Raw genomic sequence first — 10,809 nt, 5'->3', positions numbered from 1 at the left:
CCGCGCCCCCAACCGGAAGTGGGGCCCTGGAGCCGCGACGCCGGGCAGCGCAGCCGGAGCCGGGTGAGGGAGGGGGCCGCGGGAAACGGGGGAGAGGGAGGGAGAAAGAGGAGGAGGAGGAGGACCGGGCTGAGGAGGAAGGGGAAGGGGCCGCGGCAGGGACCCCGTTCGGCGGGGCCCGCCGCCAGTGACTGAGACACCGCTGCCCCCGCGGCCAAGGGGGCAGCCCCCGGGCTCCTGCCCCATAATCCCCCGGGCTTGGCCCCCTCAGAGCCGGTCCTGCTCGCCCCGAGCCCGGGCCCACCCCCCCCCTTCTTTCCCTCAGCGGGCAGAGCCCGGGCTGGGGAGCCACAGGTCATGGGTTCGAATCCCCACCCGGCCCCTCGTCAGCTGGGGGACTGTGCGCCAGTCACTTCGCTTCTCTGGGCCTCCGTCACCTCCGCTGGAAAAGGAGGATTGAGAGTGTGGGCTCCATGTGGGACAGGGACTGTGTCCAACCCCAACTGCTTGAGTCCACCCCAGCGCTCGCTACAGTGTCTGGCACATAGTTAAGCGCTTAACAAGTACCATTATTATTATTATTATTGTTCTGTGGGCCAGTTACCTCATCTGTAAAATGGGGATTGAGACTGTGAGCCCCATGTGGGACAGGGACTGTGGCCAACCCCATCTGCTTGAGTCCACCCCAGCGCTCACTACAGTGTCTGGCACACAGTTAAGCGCTTAACAAATGCCATGATGATGATTATTCTGTGGGCCTCAGTGACCTCATCTGTAAAATGGGGATTAAGACTGTGAGCCCCATGTGGGAGAGGGACTGTGTCCAACCCAATCTGCTTGAATCCACCCCAGCGCTCAGTACAGTGTCTGGCACATAGTTAAGCGCTTAACAAATACCATTATTATCATTGTTATCATTGTTCTGTGGGCCAGTTATCTCATCTGTAAAATGGGGATTGAGACTGTGAGCCCCATGTGGGACAGGGACTGTGGCCAACCCCATCTGCTTGAGTCCACCCCAGCGCTCACTACAGTGCCTGGCACACAGTTAAGCGCTTAACAAATACCATTATTATTATTGTTCTGTGGGCCAGTTACCTCATCTGTAAAATGGGGATTGAGACTGTGAGCCCCAAGTGGGACAGGGACTGTGTCCAACCCCATCTGCTTGAGTCCACCCCAGCGCTCACTACAGTGTCTGGCACACAGTTAAGCGCTTAACAAATACCATAACTATTATTATTATTCTGTGGGCCTCAGTGATCTCGTCTGTAAAATGGGGATTAAGACTGTGAGCCCTGCATGGGACCTGATGACCCTGTATTTACCCCAGCGCTTACAACTGTGCTCGGCACATAATAAGCACTTAACAAATGCCAACATTATTATTATTATTTATTGAGCACCCAGTAGGTGCAGAGCACTGAGATTACCCCCGATTAGACTGTGAGCCCGTTGCTGGGCAGGGATGGTCTCTATCTGTTGCTGAATTGTAAAAAAAGTAAAAATAAATGGTGGTATTTGTTAAGCGTGCGCTATGTGCAAAGCACTGTTCTAAGTGCTGGAGGGATACAAGGTGATCAGGTTGTCCCAGGTGGGGCTCACAGTTTTCATCCCCGTTTTACAGATGAGGGAACTGAGGCACAGAGAAGTGAAGTGACTTTTCCAAAGTCACACAGCTGGCGAGCAGCGGAGCCGGGATTAGAAGCCATGACCTCTGACTCCCAAGCCCGGGTACATTCCAAGCGCTTCGTACAGGGCTCTGCACAGAGTAAGCGCTCAGTAAATACTATTGTATGAATGAATCTACCTGCAAGGGTGCCCTGGGTGGGGGGCGGTTCCCAAAATGGGGGAGCTAATCCTTCCCGGACACTGGACCCTCATCACAGGTGCAGAGTCGGGTTGGGGGGCATGGACTCCAAACCCTACCCACTTGGCCTGAAATGACCGAACCCGGTGAATCCGCGAAGGGGTCCAGGCCCGGGGCCGTCACCATCTGTCCCCATTTATCTTCAGACTGGCCTGAGGGACAAGGAGAAATGTCCACCCACTGGTACCAAAGTGCGGGGCAGAATCAGTGTTGCCAGGGACCGATTTTGGTTACAAGATTCGGGTGGGAGAAAGATGTGAGCTAATGGTGAATGACAGTCATCTGGCCCCTCAACTTCCATTGCCCTCAAGTCTCTCCTCTTTTGCTTCCTTTCCCAGTAATAATAATGGTAATAATGATGACATTTGTTAAGCGCTTGTTATGTGCAAAGCACTGTTGTAAGCAGTACATATACCTGCTGGTTAGGAAGTGGAGGAGTGAGACGGGGGCTCTAAGCAGTACATATACTCATACCTGTTGGTTTGGAAGTGGAGGAGTGAGAGCTGGCCTGTTCCTACAGTTTTAGGTAAAGCATTATCTAGTCTGTTTCTAAGCTTTTAAACTTACCCAGGAGAAAGAAGCTGTCAGATAATTTGGTCTAGTGGAAAAAGAGTTACCTCCCAACTGAACCAGTTGAGGTTGTATTGTGGCAGGGACCAAGGCAAGGTCTGGAAAGCCGAAGAAGCTGCATTTGCTGAATCTGTGGTCAGGGCTTGTCTCTCTCTATTGCTGTATCATACTTTCCCAAGAGCTTAGTACAGTGGTCTGCACACATTAAGCACCGAATAAATACGACTGAATGAAGTTGGAGAAAGCTGAAGCTCTCTGAGTGAAGTCTAGGCCTGGCTCTGTCTGAGTTATGGTCCTAAAATAATTCTGATGACTTTGTTCTTCAGGAGGCAGTTCCCTTGGAAGTGTTTGGATTGTATCGACATCTGTCTCCCCGCCCCCCACCCCAGACTGTAAGCCCACTGTGGGCAGGGAATCTCTCTGTTTATTGTTGTAAACACTTTCCCAAGTGCTTAGTACAATGCTCTGCACACAGTAAGGGCTTAATAAATACAAATGAGTTAATGAATGATCATTGGTATTTATTGAGCATTTACTGTATGCAGATCACTTTACTAAGTGCCTGGGAAAGTTCAATGCAACAGAATCGGTAGGCATGATTCCTGCCCACAAGGAACTTACAGTGGGGGACGGGGGCAGACATTAAAATAGCTTACAAATAGGAGACATAGAGTGTAAGTCTGTGCACATAAATGCTGTGGGGTCGGGGTGAGTATCAAAACGCTCAAGGGGTACTCAGTCAACTTCATAGGTGGTGCAGAGGGGAGGATGGAGAGGGGAAATAAAGAGCATAGTCTGGGGAGGCCTCCTGGAGGGGTTGTGATTTTAGGAGGGATTTGAAGGCAGGGGGAGGGAGGCTGAGAAAGGACATGAGTAAGGGGTTGGGGTGGGATAGACAAGGTCCAGGTTGTGGCGAGGAGATCAGTGTTAGAGGAGAGGAGTGTGCAGGTTGGGTTGTAGTGGCAAATCAGCAAGGGTAGCTAGGAGGGAGAGAGCTGATTGAGCATCTTAGAGCTGATGCTAAGGAGTTCCTGTTTGTTGCAGAGGTGATTGGGCAACCGCCGGAGGTTGTTGAGGCGTGAGTAGATCTGGATCGAATGTTTTTTTGGACCAGTGATCCTGTAGCAGAGTGAAGTGTGGACTGGAGAGGGGAGAGACAAGATGCAGGGAGGTCAGCAAGAAGGCTGATGAAGTAATCAAGGTTGGAAATGATGAGTGCCTGGATCAGCATGGTAGTAAACTGGATGGAGAGGAAAGGGTGGATTCTGGAGATGTTATGAAGATAGAATTGACGGGGTTTGGTGACATTGGGTGTGTGGATTGAATAAGACCGATGAGTTAATAATAATGATGGTATTTCTTAAGTCCTTACTATGTACCAGGCACTGTACTTAGTGCTGGGGTGGATACAAACAAATCAAATTGGATATAGTCCCTGTCCCAGGTTCACAATCTCAATCCCCATTTTACAGATGAGGTCACTGAGGCTCGGTGAAGTCAAGTGACTTGCCCAACGTCACACAGCAGACAAGTGACAGAGCTGGGATTAGAACTCATGATCTTCTGACTCTTAGGCCTGTGCGCTCTCCACCGTGCCATGCCGTTTCTCTGAGAGTTGAGGATAATCCCAAGGTTACGGGCCTGTGAGACAGGCAAGATGGTGGTGCTGTCTACAGTGTAGTCAAATCAAAGGAAGGGCAGGGTTTGGGTGGAAAGATGAGGAGTTCTGTTTTGGACATGGCAAGTTTGTGGTGTCAGGACATCCATTAGGAATGTGTTCATAGTTCAGGTACTTCTGAGGAAAGTTTTAAATGCGATTTTTCCTCACCTGTGCTAGTGAAGTTAACCCTTGTACTTTGTGCCGATGCTTCCTTTTATACCTAGAGAGAATAGGGACAGGCCTTTCTGGAGGCGGGGGGAGAACGAGATGACTTGGGGAGGCCCCTGCCAGCTCCCTGTATGGTGCAGACAATTTGCCAGGCTTGGAGAGGGTTGGGAAGGTGAAAGGGATGGGCAGACTAATCTGTGATTGAAATTTGGCTCCTGTCAGTTTGCACAAAGTCAGAATGGGAAGGGTTGGTTGAGCAAGAGCATTGAGGTGTAGCATTCCCCCAGGTCCTCCCAGGTGTCGAGGCTTGCTTATGGGGCCCAGGCTCAGGGATGAACTAGTTAGACAACCAGGGGCTTGTTTAACCCTTCTAGCCAGGTTGCTTGCCTTTTTCCTCCTCTGAACTGTGTCCTAAGGAGCTGGGGAGTTGAACTACTGTATTTTGCTGAGTATTGAAGTGGACTGGCCTTGGTGTTTCAGTAGGGCAGGGCAATAGTAGGTGAGCAGCTCTGGTGGCCACTTGGGCAACTGGAGTGGGCCTGTGGGCCCTCTCCTGACTGGGAACCAAGTGTACAAGAAATCTGGGCTACAGGTGACTGACTGGATTGAAGAGTCAGGGTCCCAGAGAGACTGTGTCCTCTCAGGAGCAGCTTGGCCCTTCTAAATCCCTTAGCATCGTGGTAAATATATATGGATTGCCCACCATGTGCAAGAATGCCGAACTAATGTAATCGTTGGGAAGGCGCTGTAACAACTCCAGGGAATATGAGACACGGTCCCTGCTCTCAAGAGTCCCCCAGTCCAAGGGAAGAGACAGATCTGTAGAAATATCTGTGATTTCTGCCTTTAAAAAATCCATTTTCTTCAACAAGTAAATTATGAAGAATCACAACAGTGACAAGAAAAAGAATCATCCAACAGAAACAGTGCTTCAGTGGCCTCTGGCTGCATTGGAAAACCCCAGCCCAAGTCCAGAAGATCACTGAAAATTAAATGTTTTTGCAGTTTTCGGCATAAAAATTCAAAGCACTAGGTAGGTTTCTGCCCCCCCACCCCTGCAGGTGTGGAAGGATCTGACTTTCAGAAGGCCTCTTCTGGTGTATATGACATGAGATTTTACCACCCGGCTGCCACAGCGATGCTAGGTGCGATGGGTTGCAGACCAGAAGAGTTTGGGCCAAGGAGGGTAACTGCAGTTAGGCACTCTTACGAGCCCCTCCTTTAGAGGACTCTGTGATTCCTCCTTAGCCCGATCTATCTTGGGGACTAGTTGGGATCTGTGACCTTTGGGCATTTGATATTCACCCCATTTTCAACCCCGCAGTTCTTATTTCCATATCTGTCAATTGTATATTATAAATTATTTGTATCAGTGTTTGTCTCCCCTTCTAGACTTTCAGCTCGTTGTGGGCAGGGTATGTCTGTTGTATTGTACTGTCCAAAATGCTTAGTACATTCAATTGCATTAGTGGTGCGCTTACTGTGTGCAGAGTACTGTACTAAGCGCTTGGAAAATACGATTCAGCAACAGAGACGGTTGCTGCCCACAGCGAGCTGCCAGTCTAGAACGGGGGAGACGAATCAAAACAAGTAAACAGGCATCAATAGCATCAATATAAATAAAATTATAGATATATACACATCATTAATATAAATATAATTATAAATATGTACATATATACACAAGTGCTGTGGGGGTGGGGGGAGTCGGGGTGATGAGGAGGGGAGGGGGAGCAGAAGAAAAGGGGGGCTTAGTCTGGGAAGGCCTCTTGGAGGAGGTGAGCCTTCAGTAGAGATTCAAAGGGGGAAGTGTGATAGTTTGGTGGATGTGAGGAGGGGAGGGTATTCCAGGTCATTGGTAGGTCGTGGGTCAGGGTTTGAAGCAGGACAGGTGAGAACGAGGCACATTGAGAAGGTTAGTGACACCAGAGAAGCAGTGTGCAGTCTGGGCTGTAGGAGAGAAGGGAGGTGAAGAAGGAGGGGACAAGGTGATGGACAGCTTTGAAGCCAACAGTGAGGAGTTTATGCTTGATACGGAGGTTGATAGGCAACCACTGGAGATTTTTGAGGAGGGGAGTGACATGCCCTGGACGTTTCTGTAGAAAGATAATCCGGCCAGGAGAGTGAAGTATAGACTGAAGTGGGAAGAGACAGGAGGTTGGGAGATCAGAAAGGATGCTGATTTAGCAATCCAGTCGGGATAGGATGAGTGACTGTACTATAGTGGTACAGCTTAGTACAGTGCTCTGCACACAGTAAGCACTCAATAAATGCTAATGATGTTGATGTTGATGGTGATGATGTTGATAATAGACTCCCTCTCTTCTGTGCATTCATTCTGCCTGACTTGCTTTTTTGTGCCGCTCGTTTGGTATAGTTTGTGGCAGGAGAGTTTGAGTGAGGCAGCGTATGGGATGGGACATTGAAGCAGCACTGATAAAATTAACTTCTGCTTTGAAGTGGGGTGAGAAGAATCGGTTCCATACAACTTTCAGCAGGTAGACAGTAATGGCAAACTTCCTTGCTAAAGGCTATTCTGACTCTGTCAGAGAGAGCCCTCCAGCAGGCCTTGTGTGAACCAAGACCCATTCAGATCTGCAACTCCATGCAATAATGGGGCATTGGGCTCAGAACTGAAAGTGCCTCATTCAGTTTGCAACATGTTCCTGATTGGGCAAGAAACCATCTCAGGGCCTCACCTTGGGGCAGGGTACACTCAGGGAGGGCACTCATTGCTCTAAGCCATCCTTTCCTCTTCTCCCACTCCCTTCTGCATTGCCCTGACTTGCTCCCTTTATTCATCCCCCTTCCCAGCCCCGCAACCCTTATGTACATATCCGTAATTTATTTATCTTAGTGTCTGTCTCCCCCTCTAAACTGTAAGCTCACTATGGGCAGGGAATGTGTCTGTTATATTTTACTCTCCAAAGTGCTTATTTCAGTGCTTTGCACACACTAAGCACTCAATAAATGCAAATAATAGTAATAATAATAATTGTGGTATTTGTTAAGCGCTTACCGTACTAAGCACCGGGATGAGTACAAGCAAATCAGGTTGGACACAGTCTGTCCTGCAAGGTGCTCACGGTCCTAATCCCCATTTTACAGATGACGTAGCTAAGGCTCAGAGAAGTGAAATGACTTGCCCAAGGCCACCCAGCAGGCAAGTGACAGAGCTGGGGTCAGAATCCATGACCTTCTGACTCCAAGGTCCGTGCTGTATCCACCATGTCATGAATGAATGAATGAATAATTGAAAGGCCATGCTTTCTGTGCTTGAGGAGGATTCACTGTACTGGCTGGTATTGTTCACTTAATTGACCAGTTTGTCTGGCTTCTGTCTCCTCTGCCTGACTAGTTCCTTACTTGTTAATTTTCCCCCGCAGGTGAGTAAGCCCAGGCTGGGGATGTGCTTATGATGAGCGTCAATCAGCAAGCTCACCCTGGGCCACCTTATGGGCAGCCTCAGCCTGGATACCCAGGATACCAGCAGCCCAACTACGGCGGGCAGCCGGGACCCGTGGTCCCATCCACACCTTATGCAGCCTACAATGGCCCCATGCCAGGCTATCACCAGCCTGCCGCTCCTTCAGGTATGTACGGCCCAGGTTGCGATGTCTGCAAGCTGTGGAAGCAGTTAGGAGCACTTCCAGTCGTGATCGAAGAGGAGCTGGGGACAGTCGAGTCAGGAACCGGGCAGGCCAGTTGGGTCAGCGGCTCGATGGACTTATGGAACGTAAACCTGTCAGATGTTTGTCTCGATTTTGGTGTCTGTTAAGAGCGTACTACGTGCCAGGCGCTGTTCTAGGCCCTGGGGTAAATACAAGCTAATTGGGTTGGACACAATCTCTGTCTCACATAGGACTCACAGTCTTAATCTCCATTTTACAGGTGAGGTAACTGAGGCACAGAGAAGTGAAGTGACTGGTCCGAGGTCACACAGCAGACAAGTGGTGGGACTGGGATTAGAACCTAGGTCTCTCTGACTCCGAGGCCTGTGCTCTATCCATTAGGCCTTGCTACTTCTCAAGTATTTATAGCTGAGGGCCTGCAGGACAGGTCCGATGGACACAGGAGGCCTCCGGCTTTGGGAGGTTCATGTAGGCCTAAGGTCGGGGAGGGCGCACAGAATTTAGATACTCTTTCCTCTCTTGGCCATAAGGGACCTTTGACATTTCTGGGTTGCTTGTAATCCAGATTGCTTGCCTGGTTAGCTTTTTGACATCTGAAGGGATCGCGGGCTCTCTGCTTGACTTGGGGACAGTTTACTTCCTGGAAATTTCATTCATTCAGTCATATTTATTGAGCGCTTGCTGTGCTCAGAGCAGTGTACTGTTTGGGAAAGTACAATACAACAATAAATAGTGACATTCCCTGCCCACAGTGAGCTCACAGTCTAGTCAGAGAGACAGTACAAATAAATAAAATTACAGATAAGTGCTTTGGGGCTGGGAGGGGGGAAGAGCAAAGGAAGCGAGTCAGGGCGATGCAGACTATAGTGGGAGATGAGGAAAACTGGAGCTTAGTCCAGGAAGGAGAAGATGTGCCTTCAATAAGGCAAAAGGCTTCGAAGCGGGGTAGAGTGGTTGTCTGTCGGATTAGAGGAAGGAGGACGTTCCAGGCCAGAGGCAGGACGTGGACTAGGGGTCGGCTGCAAGACGGGAGATGGAGGCACAGTGAGAAGGTTAGCACAGAGGAGAGAAGCGTGCAGGCTGGGTTGTAGGAGGTGAGAAGCAAGGTGAGGTAGGCGGGGGCAAGGTGATGGACTGTTTTAAAGCGAATGGAGAGGAGTTTTGTTTGATACGAAGATGGATGGGCAACCACCAGAGTTTTTCAAGGATCGAGTGTCCAGAATGTTTTTTGTAGAAAAATGATCCGTGCAGCAGAGTGAAGTGTGGACTAGAGTGGGTAAAAGACAGGAGGTTGGGTGGTCAGCAAGGAGGATGATGCAGTAATCCAGGCAGAAGGGATAGGATGAGTGATTGCATTAACGTTGTAGCAGTTTGGATAGAGAGGAGAAGGCGGTTATTTCTGCCTTGTGGGGGCTCTACAGCGTCACCGCAGCGGCTGTCTGGAGCTCCTCTGTCTCTTACTGGGAGGTGCTGGACTCACGGTCGGCCTCTCTGGGGAGGAGTATGGGACAGATTTGGAAGTCTTGACTTAGATCTGATTTTCCCAAGTATGAGGAGGAAGTAGGGGCTAAATACTCCTCTCGCTGAGCTGAATGATGCCTATAGTCATTGTGTCCAAGATGATAGGTTTTCTAATAATAATAACGATGGCATTTGTTAAGTGCTTACTGTGTACAAAGCACTGTTCTAAGCAATGGGGGGAATACAAGATAATGAGGTTGTCCCACATGGGGCTAACCGTCTTAATCCCCATTTTATAGATGAGGTAACTGAGGCACAGAGAAGTTAAGGGACTTGCCCAAAGTCACGCAGCTGACAAGTGGCGGATTCGGGATTAGAACCCATGACCTCTGACTCCCAAGCCCGGGCTCTTTCCACTGAGCCATGCTGCTTCTCTGACTGAAGTGATTAATATCAAGGGCGGTAATGAGACCTCCACACCGGTGTTCAAGTTCATTTTTTGTTTCTCTCTTCCGTAAGAGTGTCAGCTCCTTGTGGGCAGGGCCTGGATCACTTCTTTATTCCATACTTCCCGAACACTTAGTGCGGTTCAGTGCAGCACACTTAAACACTATGGCTTCTACTACTTTGGTGCTCCTGTTGGAAACGATAGTAGGCCACCTGGACTAGTGATTTGATCTGGCGGTTTTATCTCCCTACTAAAGTGTTCTAAAAAACATCTCTCCTCAAGAGCCCCAGCAGCTTTCCTCTAGCCTACCCCACTTCCTTTGGCCTGCGCTTTGCTCTTAGAACCAGCTCAGAAGCGTCCAAGGACAAACTGTCTGCCCCCACCTTTAAACAGGTTGGTGCTTAATCCGTCACGATTCTTCACAGTGAAGGAGCAGGTGACTGAGAATTGAGGATTGAAGCCTGGGCTGTGGACAGTTCCAGGAACTCATATGGGAGTTTTACCGCATCTCATGTGGATAGTGAGTTATCTCCTTGCCCTTGGATAGCTCCCATTCCAAAGAGGTCAGACAGACTCTTTTTTTTATTCTTGGCTTGATTTTTGCAGTCGGAGATTTTCACATCCTTTTTTTTTTCCTCAGTGGATTAGCTGGGAATCCACTTGCAGTGTAACCGAGGGAGGCTTCTTGGAGGAAGCGGTCCCATTACATTAACTTATTGAAAAGTGTATCAACAAACTTGATGTTGGGTGTTTGCCAAGTTCTCTGGGGTTGTAAGGAGGTATTCAATCGTAATTATTTATTTATTGAGCGCTTACTATGTGCAGAGCACTACACTAAACCCTTGGAATGTACAATTCGGCAACAGAGACAGTCCCTGCCCAGCAACGGTCTCACAGTCTAAACGGGGCAGGCAGAAAGAAAACAAAACAAGTAGTCTGGCGTCAATATCATCAAGATAAATAGAATCATAGATATATACACATCATTAACATAAATAGA

The 10,809-nt window shown here is 49.2% G+C and overlaps 1 protein-coding gene across 4 annotated transcripts in view; it reads left to right on the top strand.

The window, feature by feature from the left end:
• SEC24C (SEC24 homolog C, COPII coat complex component) overlaps positions 1-10,809 on the top strand; it is a 38,291-nt gene continuing 27,482 nt past the window's right edge. For 2 of the 4 annotated variants that reach the window (XM_029060315.2, XM_029060312.2), the window contains exons 1-2: positions 1-63; positions 7,655-7,861. In XM_029060315.2, the coding sequence (XP_028916148.1) occupies positions 7,684-7,861 (178 nt within the window). In that variant the 5' untranslated portion in view covers positions 1-63; positions 7,655-7,683. Of the gene's footprint in view, positions 64-1,749; positions 1,772-5,203; positions 5,302-7,654; positions 7,862-10,809 lie in introns of those variants that run through there. The other 2 variants (XM_029060314.2, XM_029060313.2) reach the window with 2 other exon arrangements.

Source organism: Ornithorhynchus anatinus, chromosome 3, assembly GCF_004115215.2.
Source record: "Ornithorhynchus anatinus isolate Pmale09 chromosome 3, mOrnAna1.pri.v4, whole genome shotgun sequence".
In the NCBI taxonomy this organism is placed as follows: domain Eukaryota; kingdom Metazoa; phylum Chordata; class Mammalia; order Monotremata; family Ornithorhynchidae; genus Ornithorhynchus; species Ornithorhynchus anatinus.
This window is presented reverse-complemented; position numbering and strand designations above follow the sequence as displayed.